Raw genomic sequence first — 27,492 nt, 5'->3', positions numbered from 1 at the left:
CAAGGCATGAGAAAGTGAGGGCTGTGAGGGATAACCCTTTGAAATGCAGACTCAGCAATTGCCTAATTTGAAACTACAGGCTAAATGATTTCCTGGTGCTAATTAAGAATTAATTGGTCCCTATAAGTCAGTCATTGCAGAATTAATTTCATATAGTACCATGTGTTCTCAGGTTTGTGTTAAACTCTGGGCCACAAGGAAAATGTGAATTGTTTTAGTAAAATATAATAACGAAACTAAGGTCTAAATTTAAGTTGCTAATGGTGTTCTTTTACATATTAAGCAATAATAACAAAGAGGGCTAGGATGTTTATTAGCAATTAAAGGAGGGATTCCAAGATCTGTTGAATTCTTCCCTCTATCACCTTTCTTTAACTATTATCCGCCTGATCTTCACTCAAGTGAAATTTTCCCTTGGGCAGCATTCTCTGTTGGCCACCACAATTTTTCATAATCAAACAATCATTTATCACTTTCCATTGAGCACCTGAAGCCCTGTCACTTTATCATTAAGGTCAGCTTGCTGGGGACTCTTGACAAGGGAGTTCCCACCTTTGTGTTTGACAAGCTGCAGAAGTCCAATGTATCACTTTGTTATGCTTAGTACATTCCCAGCCTTGTTTGGGAAATGCCACATTCCATCCCTGACTAGAAACTATTTGGTCAAATGCAGGGTGCGGGGTCAAATTTTCTTGCTACCAGCAAAGACAACCATACCATATTAGATGAACAAAAACTCCTTTGGTTCTTTAAAGCACAATTTGCAAAGTAAGAGATGACGAGAGCCATTTAACTTCTTCGCTTGTGGGTTTTAACTCAGAGACAATAACGGATCCTTAAACTCTCTGGCTTTTTGCCAGGTGGGAAAAAAACCAAAGTTTTAAGTCTGTCTGTATGGTTCTTGATTTCTATACCACTCTTGTATTCAGTCGATCATTGTACATTCAACTAATATTTATTGAGTATCAGACACTGTTCTGGGGATATGACAGTGAACAATTAAATAGGTAGAAAAGCTATTTTCTAAGACGGGAAAGATTGGAAGAAGAGCAAGTATTAAGGATGGAAGATGACAAGAATTCTGGTTTCACTAGGCTGTGTTCAAGATGCCCTCAATTTATTTTTTTATTTTTTAATTGCCAGAGAGAGACAGCGAGAGAGGGAACACAAGCGGGGCGGGGGTGGGGGGGCCTGGAGAGTGGGAGAGGGAGAAGCAGGCTCCCCGTGAGCAGGGAGCCCGATGCGGGGCTCGATCCCAGGACCCTGAAATCATGACCTGAGCTGAAGGCAGTCGCTTAACCAACTGGGCCACCCAGGCACCCCAAGATGCCCTCAATGGTATGATTGAAGATAAAATTTTGTCTGTGTTGGCCCCCTGTTGTATCCCATGCCCAGAGTAGAAACTCATCAATGTTTATTGGATAGGTTAAAGGTTGTGTGAATGAAGATCATCTGCAAGGCATGGAATAGACTATTGTTTCCACTCCAAACCCCCATTTTCACTCTTTAAAAACTACAGATACTGTTCTGAACCTCAAAGTCCTAGCCATTTCAGTTATTAGTCAGAAAGTGCCCCAATACTAAAGACATCCCAGTAGGGAACAAAGAACCCCATGCCCAGTGTATCAGTGGGGATGTATGATTTGTACAGTCCTCAGCCGTGCTTATGGGGTAGTGGTAGGAAGTGTGGCCTCTCTTGCTTAGTTTGCTCTACAGTTTTATGAGTCACTCTCAGTAAGACTCTCGAAAGTCTTACTCCCCGAAAACTGGGCCATTCCTTTGTTTGGTCTTTGCAGGGACTCCCTGAGTTTGAAGACTTAACTGCAAAGAGTAAGGCAAGATAAATATTTTCACTTGCTTTTATCTGAGAGCCGTTTCTCTGGCCCTCACTGAGAAGTAAGAGCTGCCACCTTGGCGTTACTGGTTTGAGTGTCCCCAGTCTTTCCCATATGCTGCTCTTCTTCTCCAGCAGATTTTATCAATCACCCTTCCAATTCAAGGGCAGAAGTTCTCTCAGAAACATTATCAAGCGGCTCACATAAGTTTTTTAATCTAGTGTAATCTTCTTGTACAAATAAAATTTAGCAGGGCTCAAATAAAAAGGAGTAATAGTTGTCTGAGTTCTTTTATCAATTTTTATGGGCAGAAGGCCCACAGTTGAGCAGGGGTCACTGCCTACTCAGCCTGTGGGTTCCCCTTCTCTAATATTTATGCATTTCTGAGTTTGGCTTTGAAATGGCCAAAAAAAGGGTGGGGGGCTACGTAAACCTTCCATGTAAAGTGAGGCACCCAAATTGCGCAGGTTCATTAAGTGATCATTTACTACATACTTCAAAAAAATTTCATCCTGTATTAGTCCCTAGAAATTTCCTTGAAAGGGGTATAAGAGCTTTAACAATGAATTATTGTCTATGGGTTAGCTCAGCATGAAAAAGGATCCATATGTGCAAACTAGAACTTGTCATATGTAATGTCAGTTAAATCAGATCTAATCTACCAAATACATTTTTTATTGCTTGCTTCATTAAAAAGGCTCTTAAGGTAATGAATAATCTTCAGCTTCACCAAGGATTATTAATGCCTTTATAACTCATGTCCACTGAAAATGGAAAGACAGCCTGAAATCCTACCCTAATCTAACCTCCATGTTTGTCTTAGAGCCTTAAGGAAGAAAATCTATCAGACCTATCCAGTGTTAAATTCAGCCAAATGAACAGTGCCGTGAGTTGGGTCAGGAAAGAAAGGAAAAAGGATGTTGCATCGAGCTTAGATGCTGTGGCAAAGCGGGCCTTTCTCTTCATGACTCTGACGTTTTCTTTTCCTACAGCAAGCCCGCACGCAACACCGTCGACTCTTCATTTCCCGACATCGCCCATTATCCAGCAGCCCGGGCCTTACTTCTCTCACCCAGCCATCCGCTATCACCCTCAGGAGACGCTGAAAGAGTTTGTCCAACTTGTCTGCCCTGATGCTGGTCAGCAGGCTGGACAGGTGGGGTTCCTCAATGTAAGGAGACCTCTTTTTTTTTCCGATTTCTTTAGAAATATTAACCGAATGTAAAAATAACAAGGGGAGACCTTCTGACCATGTGACACAGTGCTCTAATGTTGTGCTGACGGACTGCAGGCAAATGTCATATTTATTCTAGATTGTGGGAAAGTTAACTTGCTCTAAGAGTGATTGGCCAGGGTTTAAAAAGTGTTTGTGTTAAGTTTGCAACTGTCAAGTTTATGGATATAAATCATCTCAAGGGTGAACCATATAACCTTCTAAGGTCTGTGGGCTGATAATTCCACCTCGTGCACACTAACCCTTGGGCTCACACAGTTAACAAAATAGAAAGACCAAATGATTTTAAATAATGATTTGGGGTGGTACGGAGAGGTAGGGGGACAAGGGGAGCACAGATGTTTCAGATCAACTAAGTTGATATTTTTTTAAAAATACAGTCTTCTAACACTTTAGATCAAGTTGACCAGTACTTGAACTCAAGATGCTAGAAGTACAGTTTATTATGGTTTGTTATTTCTGCAAGTAGTTATCTTTCCCACTTATCTTTGTATAGAGCTAAACAGTATTCAACAGCTTCAAATGAATGTTTTCATTTTTTCTCTGATAAACCAAATAATCACAACTTGAGACAATATTCCAAACGTAAAAGTGATTTTTAAAGATCACAAATTTTATTTCAGAGTTGAACTGAGTGTTTACAGTTGGGTAGCTGTATCCCAATGCCACTAATAATAATAATGAATAGTAAGTAATGACCAGCATAAAGCCAAATGTGATCTTCCTTTTCTCTTAAGAACTCCGCGTGAAGCCACAGATCAGAGGTCATTATTACTGCCTAATTTAGAATATTATATCACACGGCCCTATCACTGATTTTTCCTTCCTTGCAGAAATACCTGATTCTGCATATCTGAGACAGAACAGGCAGCTTTGACTAATGTCTGGTGATGTGTTAGCAGATACATTTCTGTCTAGACAACAAATCAATATGGGGCCTTTTTTCTTTTTGCTTGTGTATTCATTTGCTTGGCTTATTCTAAAGCATTCACTTATGGACTTTCAGCCCACTCAGAAATAACACACGGGCAGGTTTGCTGGCAAGAAAGCAGAGCATTCTGATTGTCAGACGAGATAGTCTTTGAGGAACAATACTAAATATATAAGAAAATGTGGATGAGGGGCTGGCTGAGGCTGCCTCTGTGGAATTATTAAGCTTAAACTTAAAAGCCTGGGACAACTGGTTCTCCTTCACCTGAATGTTGACTCGGGACAACAGGCTAAATACCAGCTGCGATTATTGGTCATGTACAGTGTCACTAAAGTCTGGAGTCAGAAAGGCCACATGGGAGACCATGAAAGATCTGAAGTGATCACCAGCATCAAGCATCTGACTTTTAAATTTCTAACTTTTTTAAAAATAGTCCTGACATTCTCCTATATAACTGTCAAACTCCCGGTTTTGCATTTTGATCAAAGTTTTATGGGGTTTAAGGCAGTTCTCTTCATGGGACTGTTTTGAAAAACTTGAAAATAAAATGGATTTTATTGCTTTCTTCAGAGGGGGAGCTTTCTTTTGTCAAAGAGCTGTTATTTGGTTGTTCTAACATCAGGCAGCCAAATAAATATGACTGTTATAGCATATGCTTATATAATTTAAATCAAAATTAGAAGTGATATTTTTCCCTAGCAGAATTTTGACAGCTCAATTCTAAAGTTTCTGTGCCTGATGTTATACAATATGTGAAAGAAATTTTTTATGTTCACTTAACATATTTATTAAATGTTATATAATATCAACTTTGAGGAGTGAAAATAAAATATTATTTTTAATTTCAAATGCGTATTTGGGAAACTTCATTATATCTGCATAAGTAGACAGTATGGAATAATTCCACAACCTATAAAACACTTATATATTAAATAAATAATAATCGTGAGACTGACAATGAAGGTAGCAGTTAAGACGGAAGTGAAACATTCCAAGCAAAAGTTGGCAGGTCGTTTTAGGGAAGCAGGAGGTAGAGAAGGTCAGAATAATTCAAGAGATAAGTTTAGGCTCCATTGAGCATGTGTGCCTGACGCTATGCTTTTGTGAAATGCCTTAAGAACAACCCAACAGTTTTTTGTCTATATGCTCTGAAGGAAGAATTCAAGCAGCTAGAATACTTTGTAATTTTACATAAGAGATAACCAATGCGTCTTTCGGTTTCAGAAGCAGCTAACAGTTGGTATCTGTTTCTTCTTTTCCTTCTGCATGTTTTGTTTTGCTCCCGCCCTCACAGCCCAATGGGAGTAGCCAAGGCAAAGTGCACAACCCATTCCTTCCCACCCCAATGTTGCCACCGCCGCCGCCACCACCGATGGCCAGGCCTGTGCCTCTGCCAGTGCCAGACACAAAGCCTCCGACCACGTCAGCAGAAGGAGGTGCAGCCTCCCCCACCTCACCAAGTAAGTATGGCCGAGACAAGGCGCCGGTCACTTACCAAGCTCTGTTTACTTGAATCCTCATTTAAGTGTGGTCCCTAACTGCATAGGCTCTAGCAATAGGCCCAGATCCCCAGTGATGGTGATAGCATGAGTTTGCAGAGCCAAGACCAGATCGCAGTGAACACCACTCTGGGGTACTATCAGCTACACCAGATGTGGAAATATCTGGGTGTTTGGGTGGGATAAAGTTCTGTGACTACATGCCCAAGACTGAAATCTAGATATGACTATTAAATTTTGCATATTATTTGAGTGGCTTTGAATGCTCTCCTCATTATCATCAAACAGCATCCACTTGCATGAATTCCTATTAGCAAAAAAGTTCCTTTTACTTTTGTATAGCTTTGCTATAACTTACCGTCCAAGAGAAATTCACTTGATGAGCTATAAAGGCTGTGCACCTCGTACATCAAATAGGTAAAAAAAAAAAAAAAGTTTAAATCAAAGTAACAATTCAAAGGTGTGTGCCTTGAACATTCACCAAGAGTAGGAGCCTAGCAGAAGATCAGAGCTGGTAACCATGGAAATTGCATGGCCAGGTGTGGTGGGGGGAGGAGATCGAAAGTATAATTGGGTGGAAAGAGAAAAGAACTCTTGACTGTCCTCTAAATAGTATGGGAACATGTGATCAGACAATATGAGATTTCCAAACTTTTTTAGATGATAGGAATAATGACTTGTTGAATTAGAGGGATAGTCCCCGATATTTCAGAGATGACAAGGGAATAGAAATAGCTCAAACACACAAATTTGACTTTTATTAGTACCTGGAACAATGTCAAAAAGAGTGATGTGACCAGAGGCAGAGTTCTGAGGTGATGAATGGACGACCCAATTTTGACAGAGGGTGTGATAAACACCTCCGTAAAGCTTTACTGAGGGATCAAAGTGTAGGAAAGGGTAGGAACTATGACAGTAATCCTAAGGAGAGCAGGTCTCCAAGGAGTTCTTCAAAAGTGAGAGTGGAGGCAAGGAATCTACTGAGGAAAAGATTAGAGTAGACCAGGGAAAAAGTGTTAAGATCAAGAACTTGAGCAGCAGTTACAGAAGTTGAATGGAAAAGAGCACAGGAAGGGATATTTTGTAGACATAAGCTTTGGGATTGGACAGTCATTTCAATGACTACAATGAAGGATGATTCTAGGCCTCTTAGGTTCCTTCCTTTCAGTTTAGGGAACGTGGTGGTATTGGGTGCAGGAGGGAAAGAGCCAAAGAGGAAAAATAAGCTTCTGTTGACACTGTGGGATTTAATCCTGGGGACACTAAATCCAAAATGTCTGGAGTTCCTCGTGGACATGTCTCTGAGGGTGAACTCTGGGTTATCTAGTATTTATTCATTTTGATAACATGTGGAAGTGAGTGGCATTGTACTTGGATTCTGGTATTACAACAGAAAGATTGAGGGTCCAGAGGCAATTTTGTGGGGACCTACTTCTCTTGATAAGAGGTGGTTCAATACTTTTCAACGAAGGAGAAAACCCTGAGTGTCCAGTGACATAGGAAACAAACGAGGCTTGGTCTACGGATCTTGGAAGCTCAGCTTGGAAAAGAAGCTTCTGAGAAGCAGAGGCTCATAGGTGCGTCCTACTTATTGTGTATTAATGTAGCATCTTCCAACAAGTTAGAGAAATCACCATCCCCAAACTCTATTTAAATCTGGTCACTGGGGATTGGTAGTCACATAATTATTATGCCCTGTACATGCCTCCATGTGCCACTTTTCTGTTCATCTTGTGCCTATCCTTGCAGGACAATGACACAGTTCTTTAAAAGCCTTGCGGTAATACTCTGCCTATCGCATTTAAACACATCCTGCCCTACTGTACCAGTGTCTCCTACATTCATAGTGCATTTTCCAGTAACAGGGATGGGCCCCTCTGGGGCGCTGTGGAAAACTAGGAATAATACCATGTGTAGTTATTAAAGACTGAAAGATTAGGACTCAAGTCCCCACCTTTCACATTACTAGCTGTGTTTCTCTTCAAATCAGTTTCCTCATCTGTAGAATGTGGGTGATGATCCCTGCCTAGCAGGGTTGTGTGAAATCAGCCATGATGAGCACTACCACCAAATAAATTGGAACATTTTATTATTTGCCAAAACTCTGACCTAGTAGAGTCCCCAGGCTTGAGTAATGATGAAATAGGTCTGTAGGACACATATAGCTACTCAGCCCCTGAATCAGGTTGGTGCCTTTGGGTCCATACTTCTGGATTCCACTCCATGGATTGAATCAAGTGCCTTGTATGAGAAAGTATCTGTCACCCTGTCATGGCCAGACTCAAGCATTCCTTCAGCATTATGGGAAGAAGTGTGGAGGGGGTCCTGGCAGATCCAATTCATGTGGTTGCATGTCCACTAGAACAGGGTTTGAAGATTTTGAGGAAAAGGAGAGAATGTCAGGAGGGAGAGGCCCAAAAGTTTGATACAAGTAATTTGATACTTACTTTTTTTTAAAGATTTTATTTATTTGAGAGAGAGAGCGAGCGAGCACGTGTGAGCTAGCACAAGCTGGGGGGAGAGGGAGCAGAGGGAGAAGCAGACTCCCTGCTGAGTGGGGAGCTGGGCAAGGACTGGAAACAGGACCCTGGGATCATGACCTGAGCAGAAGGCAGACACTTAACCGACCGAGCCACCCAGTACACCCATGATACTTACTTTTGGACCATATGATTATAGGAATGCAGGCAAAACAAAATGTTCTGCTGGTGGCATAGAAATGCTTTTATCATCATAAAGTCTAGCCCTTGTTTCTGGGCTTCTTGGAGTTTGCTGAATTCACAATAATGTATTATTTCACAGCAATATCTTGCCTTACTGTCTTCTCCTTTATTAATAAGACAGTGGTAGGCTGGGGGACCTGTAATTTATAGCAAAGGAGAAGCCTTTCAAATTAAAAAATATCAAAGCCCACTGGTCCACACTGGGAAGAGATTTAAGAACCTCCCTCCCCAAGCCCCTCCGCCCCCCCACACACAAAATCCTCTTCCATGCCCTGATTTCTGAACCAATTGATAAATAAAATATAAGACAAATCAGATTGGAAGACCAGACTATCACTTCTACTATCGGAGAATCTAGTTTATAACTGTAGGCAAATGAGCTTCCTAATGCTGAATCCCCAAATTACACAGACACACCTCCAGTCATGGGCAGTGCTGGACCACCGCAGGCCTTCCCAAGTGGGGTCTGCCCTCCTATTTAGAGCCCAAAGCATGGAGATCCAGATGGCTGCATGGTGCCGGCCGGTACCTGTCTTCCTAAGAGAGAAGAGCTGGTTTCTACTTCCAAACTCTACAGTCTAGAGACTAGAAAGTGAGCAGGGGAAAGGGACCAGAATGAAATCGCCTCCCCCTCTCTTCCCTTTCTTCTTGATGACTACCTTCTTCCATTCGCTTAGTCAGCTCTCATTAGGGAGCACCTGTCATGTGCCAAGGACTGTGTTAGCGCTTGGGATACAGAGGTGATTAATCCCTGCTCGTCAGAAATGTGGGATCTGTGGAGGGAGACAGCTGGGAAATGGGTGGTTCACATGAGGCAACACTGGGACAAAGGCATAGGTTCTACAAGAGCCCTCGGGAGGGAGTTTGGTCCAGGCCCAGGGTCTCAGCTAAAGATGATTTTGGAGAGGGTGACTTCTATGCTATTTAGTAGGGCTCATATTCTGGTGTTTTAAATCGGAGAAAGAAGGTAGAACTTTCTTCAGAAACCAGCCTGGTGGGGGGAGGGGATGTCTAAAGTTAGATCACCGCTGAATAAAAATTTAGGGCAAAAATATAGTTTCATAAATTATGTGCTTTCTTAGAAATTAAAACCGTAGGGAGGTTGGATCCTGTTTATCTTTGCCAGTTTATTAGAGCTCAGCTTTAGCAAGAAGAAACATCATGACAGTGTATTAAGTACAGATGTTCAACATCCCAATAGTATGTCCCAAATTGAGGCTTTTTTCAAAAACACTAATTGTGTAACCTAGGACAACTTTTTTTTTTTAAATGAGGGGTTTTTTTTTAATTATTTATTTATTTATTTGAAAGAGAATGAGAGATAGAGAGCACGAGAGGGAAGAGGGTCAGAGGGAGATGCAGACTCCCCGCTGAGCAGGGAGCCCGAATGTGGGACTCGATCCCGGGCCTCCAGGATCATGACCTGAGCCGAAGGCAGTCGCTTAACCAACTGAGCCACTCAGGCGCCCAGGACAACTTTTCTATTTGGGGTTTGAGATGACTTGCAGTAAAATAAGATTTAAAAAATAAAAGTAGTAAATCATGCCAAGGGTCTCCTATATTACCAACTTTTCTGGGCCCAAATTCCCTATCTGTTAATGGGAATATCCCTGACTGCTCTACCCACTCTCTTAGGCAGATTGTCAGGACAAACTGGGGTGACAGATGCGCTATGCTGTAGACAGTTCAGAGTCCAAGGCATAATTTTTAATATCATCTTATAATGCAATACAAATGGTTGCCAGCCTAAAGCAGAGTATGTATTTTTAACCTAATCAGTTGCCTCTGGCACCAAATACTCAACTTTGCAGCTGTGGCCAGAAAAACATGGGTAAGGCAGATTTGAGGAAAAAAAAATCGCCTATGAAAGAAATACATTTTAATGGGAAAAATCCTTACTAGTGCCATAAAACAACAACAACAGGGGAGTGGGGGTGGAGTTAACAGTTCTCTCTCTTGAGAACTTTTATATTGTTGACTTGCTTGGAGAGAGATTGATATACTACTATGCCAGGTCTCTTTAGGATACGGTGATAAATAGAGATAACCTGTAAGAGTAATTCACAACGGATGTATTCTGTTCCTGCTGACCAACTACCTTTGTGGGTTTAGATACCCACTGAGAGAATATCACTTCTTTCATTCATTCAATAAATAGTAATTGACCATCAACTACGTACCAAGTCGTGTTCTAGGTGCTAGGATTCAGCAGGAAATGAAAGAGATTTTAACAGTTCCCTGATCTTCTGGAGCTCGTATTATAGAAAGGGAAGAAAGTCAATCCACAAAACAGTGAGAATAAAAGGCAGGGAATGATGTAAGATGGTTCTACATTAGCGGAACTTAGGAGTCGAAAGTGGTAAAGGTGGGGGTGTGACTGTCCGTAGGGTGGCCAGAGAAGGCCTGTCTGAGAAGAGGAAATCTGAACAAAGACCTCCCTGGCAGAAGTGAGAAGGTGAGCCCTGACACTGTAGGGGAAGAGCTTTCTGAGCAGAAGGAACAGCCAGCACACCTGGCCAGGGTGGGGAGAACAGAATGAGTAGGCAAAAGGAGGAGGAGATGAGGTGGGAGGTAAGGTGGACCAAGGCTGGGAGCTGGGAGTAGGGGGTGGGATAAATAATGTAGGCTTTCATAGGCCACTGTAAAGACTTGGGCATTTACTCTGAGTGAGACCGGGAAACAGAGAAGTGATAACTCCCTAGGTTTTAACAGAAATCCTTTGAAGGTTTTGTTGAAAACAGATTTCTAGGGGCAAGAATTAAAGCAGGGAGACCAGTTAAGAGGCTGTTTTTTTTTCTTAAAATCAATAAATATAATGAGTGTCTTCTACCTACCAGCTGCTATTTTAGGCACAAGGGATGCAAAAGGGCACAAAACAATCCCCTTCCCTGTGGACAAACAGTAATCAAAGTAGAAGTAAATTAGGAAGTCCAATGGAGAAGGCTACAACAGGGCGGGGGGGGGGGGAGGTGGTGTGCTGTGGCAGGGATCCAGGCACCAACATGTGGCTGTGTGGGTGGTAAGAATTATTTGAAAGGGAGAGCTGACGGGATTTGCTGATGCATTGGATATGGGTTGAGAAAAGAGAGAGAGAAATCAACAATTACTCCTAGGTTTTTGACCTGGGCAACTGGAAGGATGGAGTTACCATGAACTGAGATGGGAAAACTGCAGAAAGTGCCATTCTGGGCAAGGGGCGGGTACCAGAGTTTGGTTTGACCAAATTATGTTTGACATGCCCATTAGGTATCTTACCAGTGATACTAATTATAATAGCATCCTACCTATGAAAGCTCTTCGCAGTTTGCTGAGTTTTTCCACGTGCATCATGCATTAATTGGGAAGGGACTCCTTTTCAAACATGTAATACACTGAGTGGATATTCCTCAGAGTCCTAAGGACAACAGCAGAAGAATAGGAGAAATAACTCATTACATTTGGGCCTATTTGTGATATGATGATTCACAATGCACTATTCTCTCTTAATTGTATTGTAACATCCAATTTTTATATAATAGGTTAGTACCAAGATCACACGATAAAAATGGACTTTTCCAGAAAAGAAATTGCAGATTGGCATCATAGCCTAGAATTATAACAGAAAGAAAGAATGCTTTTGGATTATGATGGAAGATAAAACGTGTATTTTCTTTTTTTAATTAATTAGGAGCACAAAAACTCAATTTAAGAATGCATAAAAGACTCATAGACATTTTTCTCCATGCCTTCTTAGCCCTGAACTTTTGATTTTTTAAAACTAGAACTCTATTAAAGTAGAAGCATGCAATAACAAGTTTCCTTTATTATTTATTTTTATATCTCCCATGAATCTTACATACATTCATTATATGAATGAATATGAACCTGTTAACCAAGAATATAACAATAATCTATGACTGGGATGGAAATTTTGTAGTATAATAATTAACGTTATGTTCAGTGCCTTTCATTTAGCAAAACTCTTTACACGAATACATTATCCTGTTCTGTCTTCCTAAGAGTCCTGTGTGGTCAGGATTTTATCGACAAGGAAGCTGACATTAGAAAGTGCAGATGATTTCCCCAAGATTATACTCCCATGGAAGCGTGGTAGGGACTCAGATGTAGGCCTTCCCATGCTCTTTCTACTGTCTCGCACCTACCTCATACAAATTGCAGAGCAATGTGACATGATTCCTGGTTGCTGGGGAGCCACGCTGCCTGCTTATCTGAAATTAATAACAGCACAACAAAGCACTGAGCTTTTACTCATGTACCAGGCACTTTAAAAGTATTTTTATATGTATTATCTTGTTTTAATTTTCCCAGGAATCCTGTGAAGTAAATACTTTTGTTACCCTATTAAGATAACTTTCTCCAAGGCTTCTCAGCCAGATATAGTGGGATCATGATTCACACCCAGCCACCTGGTAGTTCATACACTTGGCCATAGCATCCTATGGGTATCTTTGCATTAGCCCAAAGCTTCCGTGTTTTTGCCGTGAAAACCCTATGGGAGAAGTATAGAAGAAGAAGTTAGTTGGTCATCTGTGCTTTAGTGTGAATTGGTTTCTGTTGCTGAGAGTAACTCTTGTTGTCAGGGAAAGGAAGAGAACAGAAGATTTGGAGGGAAATAAAACAAAAACAGCAAAAAATAGGAAATGTCAATAAAGGCAGATTTCCTTTATTCTCCAAGACTCCTGAGAACTTGGACTGTTGATAAATGCTTTGAAGAATTGTTTTCTAAGTTATCACCCGAATAATGATACCTCTCCTTTTCACTAATGTATAACAATAATTGGATTTAGAGCAAGCCAGTGAATGATATGTCACGTTTTCACAATTTTTAGATGATGTAAGGACTCTGTTCCCTCTTTCAGAGAAGAACCAATGAATAACTACAAGAGAGAGTGGGAAAAGAAATAAGTTAGGGGCTTCCTTCCACAAAACACTTTCTCATTACTGATGCCTGAACGATAGCATTATTCTTTTTCTTTACATTTTTAAAATTACATTCAATAAAATCCATTCTTTGCTGTACACTTCTTTGAGTTTTTATAACATCATAGATTTTTTTAAATGTTTTATTTAAATTCAATTTAGTTAACATGTAGTGTAGTATTCATTTCAGGGGTAGAATTTAGTGATTCATCAGTTGCATGTAACACCCAGTGCCCATTCCATCACATGCCCTCCTTAATGCCCATCACCCAGGTACCCCATATCCCCACCCACCTCCCCTCCAGCAACCCTCAGTTTGTTTCCTAGAGCTAAAAGTCTCTTATGGTTTGCCTCCCTTGCAACCAGTCCCACAGGTAGGATGGAGAACAATTCCAAAGAACTCCCTCCTTCTTTCTCACTCTTAAGTTAGTGTCCGATGTCACTTACTGCCAGGGAACTCATTTTATGCTGATCTATTTCCACATTGCTATCATTTTGTGTTGTTTTTTTGTTTTTCCACATTGGTTTTAATTTCTCTATCCTCTCTGCTGTTATCTCCATTATATTTCAATGTTTTATATTCTTCCGAATTGGAAAGAGACCTATATACATGCAATATTTTAATATGTGACAAGAGTGGCATTTCATATTAGAGCAGGAGAAGGGATTATTCAGTGAAGTCTACTGGGACAACTGAGTAACTGTCCAGAAAAAAATAAGATTCCTTACACCAAAATAAATTCCAGCTGGAGGAAAAAAAAAAAAAACATACAAAGGTTGAGCTTTAAATACCACATAAAAATATAGGAAAAAAATTTTAAATAATATTGGCGTGAGGAAGATCTTTCTAAATCACACACACACACAAACCCAGAATCCATGAAAGGAAAGACTGACAAATTCTACTCTAAGAGTATCAAAAATTTATGCATTAAAAAAACCCCACCATAAAGTCAAAAAGACAAAAATGAGAGTGGGAAAAATATTTGCCACACATTTAACAGGATTAAATTATCTAACATATAAAGACCAATAGACAAAAAAAAAGGGCATAAACATAGAGAAATGGAGAACATTTGAAAGTTGTCTCATTCGTGTAGCATAAAAACAATACAAATTAAGACTTGGGTGGTATTTTTACCCATCAGATCAGTGAAAATCAAAGAGTACCTTGTATAGTCTTGGCAAGTGTGTGGAAGACAGGCACTCTTCTGCACTGTTAGAGGACTGTGAATTGGTTCAACCTCTTCAAAAGACAATTTAATTTTTCATGTATATAAGAATATATGTGAATATTATATCTTTATGTATGTAAATTTTAAATGTAAGTGGTAAAGTTGGACATGTAAACACAGACGTACATATTCAGTGGAACATTGATTATAATAAAAGATTTGTAATAACCAAAATATCTAACAATAGTCCACACATTAGGAACCCTTTAAAAATAAAGAGACAGGGGCGCCTGGGTGGCTCAGTCGGTTAAGCATCTGACTTCGGCTCAGGTCATGATCCCAGGGTCCTGGGATCGAGCCCCGCATCGGGCTCCCTGCTCCGCGGGAAGCCTGCTTCTCCCTCTCCCACTCCCCCTGCTTGTGTTCCCTCTCTCACTGTGTCTCTCTCTGTCAAATAAATAAATAAAATCTTTAAAAATAAAAATAAATAAAAATAAAGAGACAAGTCTATATGAGTTATGTTAAGTCAGCAAAGGAGAGTCCTAAGAAGTGTGTATAGAATACTACCATAGATTGGGGGATGTATATACACATTTCCTTGTGTGTTGAAAGAAACTGGTTTGTCATAGAATAGCTCTTCGGTATCTTATCCACTGAGAATGAAAGCTATTACTGAGTTTTAAATCCCCTTTTATAGCAAATATAATTATTTTCAAAAATATTTGTCTAATGACCTAAAATTCTTCTTTATACCTTCATCACTATAGGGACCAAAACTCACTCATGGTGGTGGAGGGGAGGGACCCCATAAAATCTTTGGCAATTTTTATACATCTAGATTTTAGCTATGCTAACCTGAACTTTGGATATGACAGCAGAAAATGTGTGATCTTTCTGGTAAAGAATATTTTTTTTCCCTCACAGATAGCATGCAGCTTAGTGTAAGGTTAGCATTTTCATTCTCCACAGCCAATATTTGGTCCCAATTTCTGCTTTAGGAACCCATTGAATACAAATGTACACATACTGTCTTAAATCATAATTTTTCATAAATGCTTTCTGCAGAGTATCACTACTCTGTGTACAATCCAATTCTGTTATGTTTAAATTTGCAAAGGACTATTGAAACTCAGGCACTTTGATAGGTATGTTCATATGCATTACCGTAATTTCATTTGATTATGATTATAAATCTGCAAAATTAGAATTGTTAGCCCTCTTTTAAAAAAGAGAATGCTGAAACTGAGTCAGCCTCCAGACTCAGGTCTGTTGGACTACTGTGCTTTGTACTCTACCAGGACACATCCCGTGTTTAGAGATATAATATTGTATGTACGCCTGTCCTCTGAAAATCCTAAGACACTCCATAAAGAACTTTTATATTATTCCAAGAATAACATACATTTCCATACCTTGCATTGGACAAAAAGTAGAGGAACGAGAGCAGAGTAAGAGATGGACATTATAAAGGAGTGCCAGAAGAGAACAAGCAATGGATGATTCCATTCATTTAGGTTTCATAACCCATTCAAGGCTTGTTTTTGTCTCATTTTGTTACTTTTTCAAGATGACAGAAGTAACCAAGGACTTTTAAGATTTTCTTCATAAACATAATATATGGCAATGTAGGAAACTTGGAAAATATAAAGTATAAAAAATGAAATTATATTCTCCTATAATCAGTTACTATTAACATTTTGGCCTATTTTTTCCCGTAATGCATGTTGATGTGTGTATTTATGTGTATATGTACACAGACACATATAAGATGATTATGACCATGCTGAATATAATAGTTTGCATACCATTTTCTTAATTAGCATTTTATACCTTTTCCTATTTCATAAAAAATTAGGAAATGTGATTTTAAACAATTTGTACCTATTCCTCTATCACACATTAACTTTTTTTTTAAAGATTTTATTTATTTATTTGATAGTGAGGGAACACAACCAGTGGGAGTGGGAGAGGGAGAGGGAGAAGCAGGCTTCCCGCTGAGCGGGGAGCCCAATGTGGGACTCGATCCCAGGACTCTGGGACCATGACCCGAGCCGAAGGCAGACGTTTAACGACTGAGCCACCCAGGCGCCCAGACATTAACTTTTGCCCGAATCTATGAAATACGCTCCAGCGTATTTTTGAAAATATATTTTGTCCCCAGCTTTAATAGTTTTATTAAGATAGATTTCTAGAATTGGAATTACTAGTACCAACATTGTGAATATTCATTTTGATATACATTACCAAATTGCTTTTCAGAAAAGTTGTGTCAATTTACACATTACTTATGAGTCTGATCACAACATTAACCCTTGCGAGGTTTAAGTTTTATTTTTTGTAAGTGTTGGAAGGCAGGTATCTTGGAGTGTAATACTCTTAATTAGATATTGGAATCAGTCCCTGATTGGATGATTTTGGCATTTTTCTTGAATTGTTTTAATATAACATATAATGGAATTTTGGGGATTTCCCATCTTGTTGACTAAGCTTCTCTTAGGGATTACTTTCTGGACTGCTCTTGTAGAGAGTGTAACCCATTAAACATTCACAGAGGGATGAAGCCTTAAAGGGCTATGCATTAGTGGAGTAAATAGTATTTATTATGCTGGACTCTTTATATATAGAAGCTCAGAGAGGTTAATTGGCTTGCCAAGATCACATTTCAAGTAAGAGATCAAATGGATTCAATCCAGGATTTCTGGTTCTAAAATTCATTTTCTCCTGATTACCTTGCATTGCTGTAAAAACAAAAGTATTACTTGGGGGTTTTCAGGTTCTGTTTATGTTTATTTAAGATTAAAAATTACTGGAAGTTATTTTAAAATCATTTATAATCCCATTCTTCAGAGGTAATCATTTTATGTGCCTATTTTCCATTCATTTTCTATGCGTATTTTAAACATAATTGATCATTATGTGTGTGCATATGTGTGTCTATGTGTGTATATATAGTTTTATAAACTGCTTTTATTCATTCATTTTATTTCATACTATCAACATGTCACGATGTCATTATTATTTTAAAATGTGCTTAATGACTGCAAAATATTTCAACATATGAATGAAGCATTAGTTTATAAGGTGGCTCCGGTTTGTTCTTCTTCATAAGTAATGCTGTAATGAACATCTTGGAGCATAAATCTTTCATCTGTACCTTTAAGTATTGGTTGAGGATAAATTCCCAGAAGTAGGTTTCCAGAGTTACACTGCCTTTTGAGAGGCTGCAGAAGCCTTTCAAAAGGGAGCAATCCAATATATTGATCTAAGTTTCTTTTTTTAGTAAACCCCAGCTGAATCCAGGGTTTATTCCCTGTGGCTATTTAATATAACTTTCACCTGTGCCTACCCACATACTTTGTCGCTTTTTTTAAAAAAATTTTATTTATTTATTTGAGAGAGAGAATGAGAGAGAGATAGAGAGAGCACATGAGAGGAGGGAGGGTCAGAGGGAGAAGCAGACTCCCTGCTGAGCAGGGAGCCCGATGCGGGACTTGATCCTGGAACTCCAGGATCATGACCTGAGCCGAAGGCAGTCGCTTAACCAACTGAGCCACCCAGGCGCCCTACTTTGTTGCTTCTGATCGATATATATGTTCTATCAATCGTACAACACACAGCATTTACATAAAAGTAAATGACAGTTATAGAATTTGGATTAGCCATCAGAAATAAATTTAAATGAACTGAAATAAGCCTCTATTCTTATACTTCACAGCTATTATGAAAAACAATGTTTATAGGCAGTTTAAATAGACTGCCTACATGAAACAGTCCAAAGTGCCTGCTTATGACACAGATTTGGGTAACATAAGGTCAGAGTGTCTCCAGCTTACAAGTTGTTCTGACCCCCTTCTCTCTGTGTGCACACATGAATGGTCTTACACTTTCCTTTCTGCATATTTTACCCCAAATCATGATGTAGCTAGAGCCCCTACCTCCCTGTGAGGATCCTTAATACAAACAGAAATACCAGCAGAGCAAAACCATCTGGCTAAATTGCCTCTTCTCAAGATTTTTGTGAACTACTGGCACATTAGCCATGTCATGCAAATTGCTACCATACATGTTAAGTAATGCTAATATATTAAAGTTAGAATTCATTAGCTTTTCAGGAAGAAAGCTTATGGATATGTTGTTCTATAATAATTTACTAGCAATAAGTAGGTTTTAATTTCATGCCCTGAGGGCTGTGTCTTTTTTTGTTGGTAATTTGTTTGTAGAGACAAAAGATTTCCAGAGATAATAGAATGAGGTAACTGCACAGATGTGATCAAAATAATGGAAATTCAGTGTGGTTATCTTCTAGATTCCAAACATCTGGATGACAACTACAATATCTATTCAGTCATGTGGGAATTTCTAAATCTCTGAGTACTGGATCATGTGTAAAGAAAGGCTGTTTCCTTGGGTATATAATGATATTAATAACGCTAACCCAGGCCCCGTAAACTTGTCGATACCGATAGATTTCTCTAAAGGGAAAACACTCCAATATCATCCAGCCTTTCTTTGTGACCTTGCAAGAAAATAGTGCTGTTCAAGTTCCTAAATGAGTTCAACAACTGTAATGGGTTTCATTTAGAAATTAGCCAATCTATTTCCTGATAGTTTCTGCCTTTTTTTTGTTTTGTTTTTAGAAATAAAAGTTTTCTCACGGGCTTTTTTGTTTTAATAACGTGATAGTGCAGTTAAGATTTTAGAAACTATTTCAGTTAGGTATTTAATCATCTCACTATTTCAAGTTTGCAACTGAATGCTTTCTCATGCGCTTTTCCTTCACTGTCAGGTGTCACTGATAAACATTTAATAAAATTGCAATTTGAATACACAGGGATCTGTTCAAGTCTGCATTCCTGAACTTGCTTGGGTTACCTCTGTCCAATAACTAGCACATTCCTGGGCAGGTGGTAGAATCACAGTAAGTCTATTTTGAATGAGATTGAATTTTTGACTAGGTATTCTTTAGAAGGGAAATCCCCACATGTGAGTTCGCCTGGGTTTCTGAAAACGAGGGAACCTGTGACGTGCATAGTGATATTTAAGATATGAAGGGAGTGGTTGAGAATGTGAGTGAGGACGTCTAGTTGTCTTAGTCGTGTTTGGCATGGAAATGTGGTATCTTTGTTTATTTTATAAATTATTCCTTCTTAAAAGAAAAATAATTTCAATAGACTTTTCCCCCTTTGTTTTCAAACATTCAGGTCTCTGATTCTTAACATTTTACCTTCCCGTGCTGTATGACAAAACATAATTTGCGGTGTCCTGTCTTTTCTCCCTTCCCTCTGTGATTGACGCCTCCGCGCCTTTGCTCGTGCTGCTTCCTTTGTGACCCCCCGATCCATCCAAACCTGCCGGCCGGCGCATCTTTTACAGCACTGTCGCAAAAGCCATGTTATCCTCATTTCCTCTGAGCAGCTTTTCCTGTTCTCCTGCCGGGCGTCCCTTTTCTGTCCATTAACGTCTCACAGATTCTTATTTATGTCACCTTTAAGCACCCATATTTTCATTTTCTACACACATCTCTCGCCATTAGATGGTAGCATTTCTAGGATGGCGGTGTGTCTTGCTCACCTTTGACTCTCCCATCGTGCTCGGCACAGAGCAAGGCTTCCTGGGAGACGGAGAGACAGGAGGAGAGAGAGAATGAATCTGAATCTATTAAATATATTGAAATACCTCTCTTTGATGCGCTCTAGAGGTTAGACTTGGTAGAGTTCAAGGGGATGAAGAAGGGGATGTCAGTCTTTTCCTGTAGTTGGAGTCTGACGAAACAGAACACAGGTCTCTCTTCAAACTTCGTGTCAGTGTGTAGGTCAGGCTGCCCCGGTTCAGGGGACGTCATTGCTTCCTGTGTGTGGCAATAAATGCAGAACCTCAAAGTTCACCAGGCCTCTCACATTTTCTTTTCTGCCAAGTGAAACAGTCCACTGTTTCACTGTGCCACTGACCCCTAGCCAGGGCAGAGGAGCTGGCCATCGCTCTCCTCAGGCAGTTCAGCTGCAGCAGCTTCCCTGCGGGCACTCGGAGTCCCCAAGGGGCGTCATCCAACACTCACACTCACTCCCCACAAAAACATGTCTAAACGTTCTCCCTTTCCTTCCCTTCAGTGATTACATATATTTTAGTGGTTGCTACACTTGAACCAGACCTTGAATCTGTCTGCCTACTTTTAATTTTCTAGTTTGTCAGATTTGGGTGATTTTAATGATATGGTTTTCAACGTAAAGAAACCTCAACTGACAATGGTACACATACTTAATACCTTAATATCTTTTTCTTCAGTTACATCCTTTTCCTAAAACAAGGAACGCTCCAAGCACTCTGTTCAAAACTGTGTGACCACCTTGTTAACACAATGGTCAGATTTGATTTTATAGTTGAAGGTTATTACAGACTCAAAATGGATTTATGGGGGAATATCATGATCCCTTTATCCAGACACATCTCTTATTCCTTCTTATTGAGAAAAAGAAACAAAACATGACACCTTGGGGACAACAGAAGTGGAAATTCTGTTTGGCTTGCAGGAAGTCAGTTACATGCATTTCTGAAGACAAAAAAAAAAAAAGTCTGGGTCCCCCCGGGGAACCCTACCTGCACAGTGGTGAAGAGCAGATTTAATGGGTGATCTCTGCCACTGTCCCTGTCCACTCCCTCATGCTCCCCCCAGAGTCCCCACTAGAGATAGATTCCAGTGTCCTCAGAGGCCCTGTAAAAGTCTTGCTTATAAAGCAAGAACTGTTCTTGAGCCATCCTCCCAACTGATCATACTGGGGCAAGACTTACACAGCCTAAGTGAAGGATTTTACAATTAGCAATGCATATGGTAAGTAAGTAACACAGAAGAATGGGATTTTCTGGATATGGGATCAAATTCTGATCTGGGATTTTCATACTTACCACTGTAGCTAAGGCCAAACTAAGACCATAGGATAATGGGAAGAAATACAAGTAAAAAGAGGAAAAATATGATCAGATTAGTACAAATAAAATGGTGGAAGCTCCAAATGGAATGTTCATCCATAACATTAGGAAAATAGTCGATGATAATATTGCTCTTGTAGGTAAGATGGCTGCTAAAAAAAAAAAAAACAAAAAAGAAAGAAAATCTTCAGAAGCAGCCGAATAATCAATAATTTGATTTCTAATAGTCATGTTTGCCATGAGGACTTTTACAATGAGATTACATAAGCAAATTGATTTCCCTGTTGACTTTATCAGAAAATCATCAAATGCCCCTAAATCTCCCCTCCAGAATCCTCAAAAAAATGCCTATAATAATCTTCCCAGAGAATTATTTTCTGGATTTCCTGATTTCCTGAAGCTTTTCCTGTGGCATTTGATTATTGCTACTGTAAATAATGCCAGAATTATAATTAAGAAAGATATGAATGTGATATAATAGCATAGTAAATACAGTTGTATATAATTAATTACCACATTGCCCCCTTTACTTGATTTTATATTCATGTTGAAAGCTCTTAACTGTGCATGTATAATTGATTCGCTATGGTATATGTGGTTGTTTTAATAAAAAGTTGCAATTGAGGTTTTTGTTCAACAGTGTAACTCCCTTATTCCACTTTTTCTTTGGGAAAATCAAATTTTACTGTCACATCATTTCTGGAACTACATCCTGTTATAGGTGAACACTCTGCCTATTTTAACTACCATATGGAAGATGAGTCAGACTTTCTTTCTTCCTTCCCTTGTTTTCCCTGTGTCCTTGAATTTTCCCACAAGCTACATTTCTATAGAATTAATTTCCCCAGGCACCATTTCTTCCATTTGATGACTTGGGTACTCAGAGATTCCCAGGTTTTTGTAGTTTTAATATCCTTTTTTTGTTTTTTCTTTTTTTCTCTCTCTTTTTTTAAAATGCTAACACACTCTCTCACTGTTGCTCTCGTTTTAAAAACCAGACTAAACTTTGAAGCAGTTTTAGGAGCCTATGAAAGTATGAAAGGCCTCCTGGGATATTTTGAAATCAAGAAGGCAAAGTTTGCTTCGTGCCTGAGGAAGGCAAAATATCCAGTTGTTAGCCACATAGCAGTTTTGAGTGACTGAATTATTTGTATGCTACACCTTTCAAATGGCAAAATTTAGGTCTGGCAAACAACAGGGAACAGAATGTAATACAGACCTTTTCAGGTTTAGTAAACTTGCTATGGTCAATGGAGAACTGTCTTCACAGAGAAAGGAAAGCAAAAAAAATGCCATGATTCCTCGGTTCACCTAGCATGCTTGTTTCTGATGTCACCAGGATGGTAAAACCATCATAGGAAATCCTGCTATATGTCTGTGATGACCAGTGCAGCCCAAGCACGCAGTTCCACTAGGACTCACATTTCAGCATCTGTCATCAGTCACTTAGTCTTAGTACCTTAGCATACTCTTCATGCCTTTTTTTTGGTTCCTTCTTGACCTACCTACCTATTCACGTGTGAAATAACACTCGCCACCCCCCCAACCACTGAGAGGTTTGACAGGTTATTTCATCTACTAGCTTCCTCCTTATCTCTCCCACATCCTGTTTGTGCCCTAGGAGCAGGTAAATTCACTACCGGGTTATTAGAGTCCATCATTTTCAATATGTAACTTTCTATGGAGACTTCTTAAACCATATCAAAGCAAAGCAATAGGCTGAATAGAGCAATTAATAAAGAGTATTTTATTGAACTTCTAAAAACTTACATTTCTCCCATACCAGTGAGTGAGAGGCACGTACAGAATGGCTTTATGCAGGGGTATTTCTCAAATCTGTTCAATTTAGTCTAACATAGAATGGGCTGGGGAGGAAATCAGTAGATTCACATAGCTAGACAGTACATCCCATGATACATTTTTTATATAAACATGTATATATACATGGTTTTATTTAAAACTATTCCTGGACAGATCCTTCTAAAACAAACACTACAACAAAACTTTCTTATTAATAGACATCAGAGGATCCTCATGTTCATCCTCTGTTTCATGCTGGTTTAACACCGTCACACCATGTGACCATCACAGATCTGTGTGGGTGACTTAGCTCTTACCAAAGGTGACCAACAGGACTTGGGCCAGATTGGTAGAAATTTTATCTCTAGATGTGCTCAACAAAGGAAACAAGAAGTCTGAGCAGTTTTCTGTAAAACAGAAAATCAAAGAAAAGCAGATGATGCCAAAAAGGAAAAAAGAAATCTGGCAAAGGAATTTGGTATTATTCCCTCAGTTATCTGTGTTAAAAAGTTGCAAATCCTTTTCATCTTTTAGATGGCGTGTGTCAGGGTTAACTCGAAAAATTTGGGCCTTTTACAAGTATTGTTAAGAAATTTGAAAGTAAGCAAGAGTCTATCTAAAAGTTCTGGTAAAAAGAAAGAATGTGAATAAATATTGGGAGTTTGTGGTAAAGGAGTGAATTGCAGGACACCAAAAGACCAAATGCACATTTGGGTTTATAAGCCGATAAAACAGCAAAGCCCCTGAGTTTTTTTCTCACTAGAGGGAAGCTCTTAAATATAAATATAAAAACCAAAAATATAAAAACCAACAACAAAACTTTCATGAACTGTGAAAGGATAGTAAACCGAAGTGTGGTTTTAGTGTGATATCTTGGTTTACACGGGTTCTTGATAGTTTGTGCCTTAACAGAAAGGTTCTAGGATGGGAAGACTACAGATGTTAATATTTTAAGCACATCTTGTGCTTCATAGAGATTCTAGAAACTCTCCCGAAGCCTGTAAAGACAGCTGGTTCTCCGTGGTTTTCCACCTCCTTTCTGGAGAAGCCGTTAATTCCTTTTTTTTAAAGACTTCTCTTCGATATTTAGCTATAGAGGCACAGGACTATCTCATGATTTTTGGGAGTGCCATAGTGTGAAAAGCAAGGTTGTAAATTGAACTGCTCTCCTCCCCTTCCTACCTAATCTCTTTCTCCCTGTGCTCTAAGGATTAGGATATCTCTTTCCGGCCCCAGAGCTCATGTTTAACTCTGAAAGTATACTTTGCAAATGTCCTGCATGTTCTAATTTGTATGATGGAAGGAGAAAAGAACTCATCTGAGCACCAATTTGACATTGTTTTATTCCAACAGTCTTTAGAACCCAACACCCCTTCCCTTTTATGACTGTCTAAAATGCCCTCGCTAGCCAGATCCCTCTGCTAGCTCCAGTGTTTGCACATTTCCTTGTTAATCAGCTGCGTAGGCTCGGAGACTGTGTGTTTTGGTGTTGTTTGTGTGTGCAATCTCGTGCTGCTTCCTGAACGCATGTGTCCCTTCCCTTCACAGCCTACTCGACACCCAGCACCTCCCCCGCAAACCGATTCGTCAGTGTTGGACCACGGGATCCAAGCTTTGTAAATATCCCTCAACAGACACAGGTGGGCCGCTCTCATCTTTTCTGTATGTGGTGCAGCTTGTTTTATTCATCAGGTGCATTGTAACTTGTCTTTTGGCACAACAGGCTGCATTTCCCAGCCCCTGTTCGGTCCCCTTTCCTCCCAACCCCAACCTTCCCGGCCCTTCAGCCACATTTCCCTGTGTCCTCAGAAATCGTGGAAAACGCTGTCTGCGATTTTTGTGTCTCGTATTGAGGGGGTAGAGGAGGAAGGCTTCTGTGCCAGAACTCCTTTCGCTATGGCAAGAAAGGCTTCCCAGGGCTAGAGAGTGTGTTCCCTCATCTAGGAATTCGTGTCTCTCCACTTGCAAGCGGACAGAAGTCCGCCCCTGCCTGGAAAAGTCAGCTCTGGCCGCCGGTGAAATCAGAGTGCATCCTGGGAAGGGGGAGCCAGCCGCTCTTCTGTTTTCGTTATAGGGTCGCCAGGAACCTGAAAGAAAAGAAAAGAAAGGGTTCACGAATCCTATTAAGTTGCTGGTGTTGGTGCAGGAATAGGTGCTGTTTGTTACTTACTGGCTATGCTTGCTGGTCCCTAGGGAGCAAGGTGCGGTAGGGCGGGAGGGGAGGTGTGTGAATATAATGTCATGTGTTGAGGTAGGTGATTGAGAAAAGATGATACTAGGACATCTAGAGCTTGTTTTTCGGTTGATAGGTGTGTTTTGTGCTAGTATAGGTCAAAGAGAAGAAACCTCTTTTATTTTTTTTTCCAGAAAACATTTTTTATTTTGCAAAACTGAGGCTCTGTACCCATAAGCAATAACCTTCTATGTCCCCTTCCTCTTTTAAAAAGTTTTGAAAAGGCCTGCTGTTAGACACAGTGAGAGACTCTTGGAGTTCAAAGGTAGTGGGTGCAGACATACTTAAGAAGTTTGTGAAAGAGAATTAGATTCAAGTTTTGAAAGGAACGACTCACTGATGTCCTAATTAGAATGTAACCATATACCGTCATAATCGACATAAAGAGAGTATTTTCTTTGTGAGGTTCTCAGTGTGTGGTTTGAAAAAAAAGTCTCCGAGCTATTTGGTGCATATGCCCAGGTGTGTATCCTCCAGATGCCGAATTTATAACTACTCGTCTTTGTTTATAAGAACAGGACCAGATGCTTATCAACGGGAGAGATTTGCCTTCCTGGGTCCGTTTGCGTGCGCTCTCTGTAGAGGATTTTAGTTTATTGCTGTCGCCCGTGCAGGTGAGACTGCACTGCCTCTGAAGCCTTCCTTACGGGGATGCAGGGTCACGGAGAGTACAGCCTCGGAGGAGGCAGCTGGAAGGAGAGGGGGAGCAAGAAGGGAAGGCAGAAGGTTAACTCTTGAGTGTCCCACTTCTGCTGTTTCTCCTGAAACTGGCGTGTCCATGGCTTCTGGGATTAACACCTATTCAGGACCTCCCATGAAATCACACCAGTGTATTGCTTATGGTCCCATACCTCCTAATGCTTAACTGGTGAATTTGAAGTTGAATAATCACCTCAAAGGCATGGACATTTCATTTTGTACTTTCAGCACATGTGTTCAAGTTCAGTGGGAAAGGAGAACCGGGGACAGTGGTCTATGTTGAATGATTGCTTTTCTCAAAGCCCCAGTGTGCTCGGGTTACTTCGTGAAGAACCTCAAAAATGCAGTTTGGAAATGTCCTGTTTGTCTTTTACATTGTATTTTTTTATGTAATCTGTGATTCACAGCACTGAAATGGTACCCCGTGTTCCATTCAATTTGTTTCTCTATAATCAAAACGTGTTATATTCCAGAATGGCTTTGTTTCACAAATGACTTATTTAACCCAGAAACTGAGTCTTCATGATGTTGACCACAAAAATTCAATTCTTGAAAATCCAGATTTTCCACGCATCTGGATGAATGATGTCATTTAGACCCAATTTTGGCATCTGGAACTGAATTTTTTTTGGTTTCTGTGAAATATTTGGCATCATAGGGACAACAGCTTAAATGTTTCTTATCACAGTTACACCTGCCACATTTGTCTTGAAGAAAGCCATCCCCAGTTGTCTTAGGAGAAACTGTGCTAATGGAGTTGTCATTTTTTTTTCAAAAAAATATGTATGTGTATATATCCTGAGGTAAAAGTTATGTGCTCAAAATATTTTAATTTAAGGTTTATATATTAACTCTTTTTTGAGAAACGGAACTACTTTCTGGAACCATTTAAAGTGTTAGATATACAGATATAGGTAAAAATGGTCCTATACTTTAAAAATAATCTCCTTTTTGAGAAGACATTAGTTCAGAAGAGGGTTTTTTTTTCCTTTACAGGAATTGTCTAAGACTCAATTTGAACATGGCCTACAGATTAGTAATTTTCTAAAAGCAAGCTTGCATTTATTTGTTCTATATTGATACTTTTGTTAATAAAGCATGAAATTTGTATTAATTGGGAGGACATTTTGCTTTCTACCTTTAGAGAAGTAGAAATTGAAGAGTCACTCAAACAGATGCTTAAGCTTTACAAATGCAGAAGAGGTAACCTGCACATAAATCCATAAACAAATGCAAAGTAAATTGGTGTCCTTATCTCCAAAATGCCACTTTCCAATGGAAGTCTCTTCAAATGCCTAAACATCAACCTATGGGAGACAGATTAGATATGGTCTTTTTTTTTTTTTTTCTAGCAGATAGAACTTGAACTACTGCATAGACTTTTTTTTTAAAGACTTTATTTATTTATTTGACAGAGACGCAGCAAGAGAAGGAACACAAGCAGGGGGAGGGGGAGAGGGAGAAGCAGGCTTCCCGCTGAGCAGGGAGCCTGATGCGCAGCTCGATCCCAGGACCCCGG

General features: G+C 39.7%; 1 protein-coding gene across 6 annotated transcripts in view; it reads left to right on the top strand.

Moving 5' to 3' along the window:
* Nucleotides 1-27,492, top strand: part of NFIA (nuclear factor I A) — a 360,615-nt gene that overhangs the window by 303,099 nt on the left and 30,024 nt on the right. For 4 of the 6 annotated variants that reach the window (XM_073896645.1, XM_073896647.1, XM_073896644.1 and 1 more), the window contains 3 exons: nucleotides 2,828-3,006; nucleotides 5,295-5,460; nucleotides 24,590-24,681. In XM_073896645.1, coding sequence (XP_073752746.1) covers nucleotides 2,828-3,006; nucleotides 5,295-5,460; nucleotides 24,590-24,681 — 437 coding nt within the window. The remainder of the gene's footprint in view (nucleotides 1-2,827; nucleotides 3,007-5,294; nucleotides 5,461-24,589; nucleotides 24,682-27,492) is intronic. The other 2 variants (XM_073896646.1, XM_025871741.2) reach the window with 1 other exon arrangement.

The sequence above is a fragment of the Callorhinus ursinus genome, unplaced genomic scaffold (genome assembly GCF_003265705.2).
Source record: "Callorhinus ursinus isolate GAN/ISIS: 27379988/994484 unplaced genomic scaffold, GSC_fseal_2.0 scaffold9, whole genome shotgun sequence".
In the NCBI taxonomy this organism is placed as follows: Eukaryota; Metazoa; Chordata; class Mammalia; order Carnivora; family Otariidae; genus Callorhinus; species Callorhinus ursinus.
The sequence above is the reverse complement of the archived record's forward strand: the minus strand, read 5'-3'. Positions and strand labels throughout refer to the sequence as shown.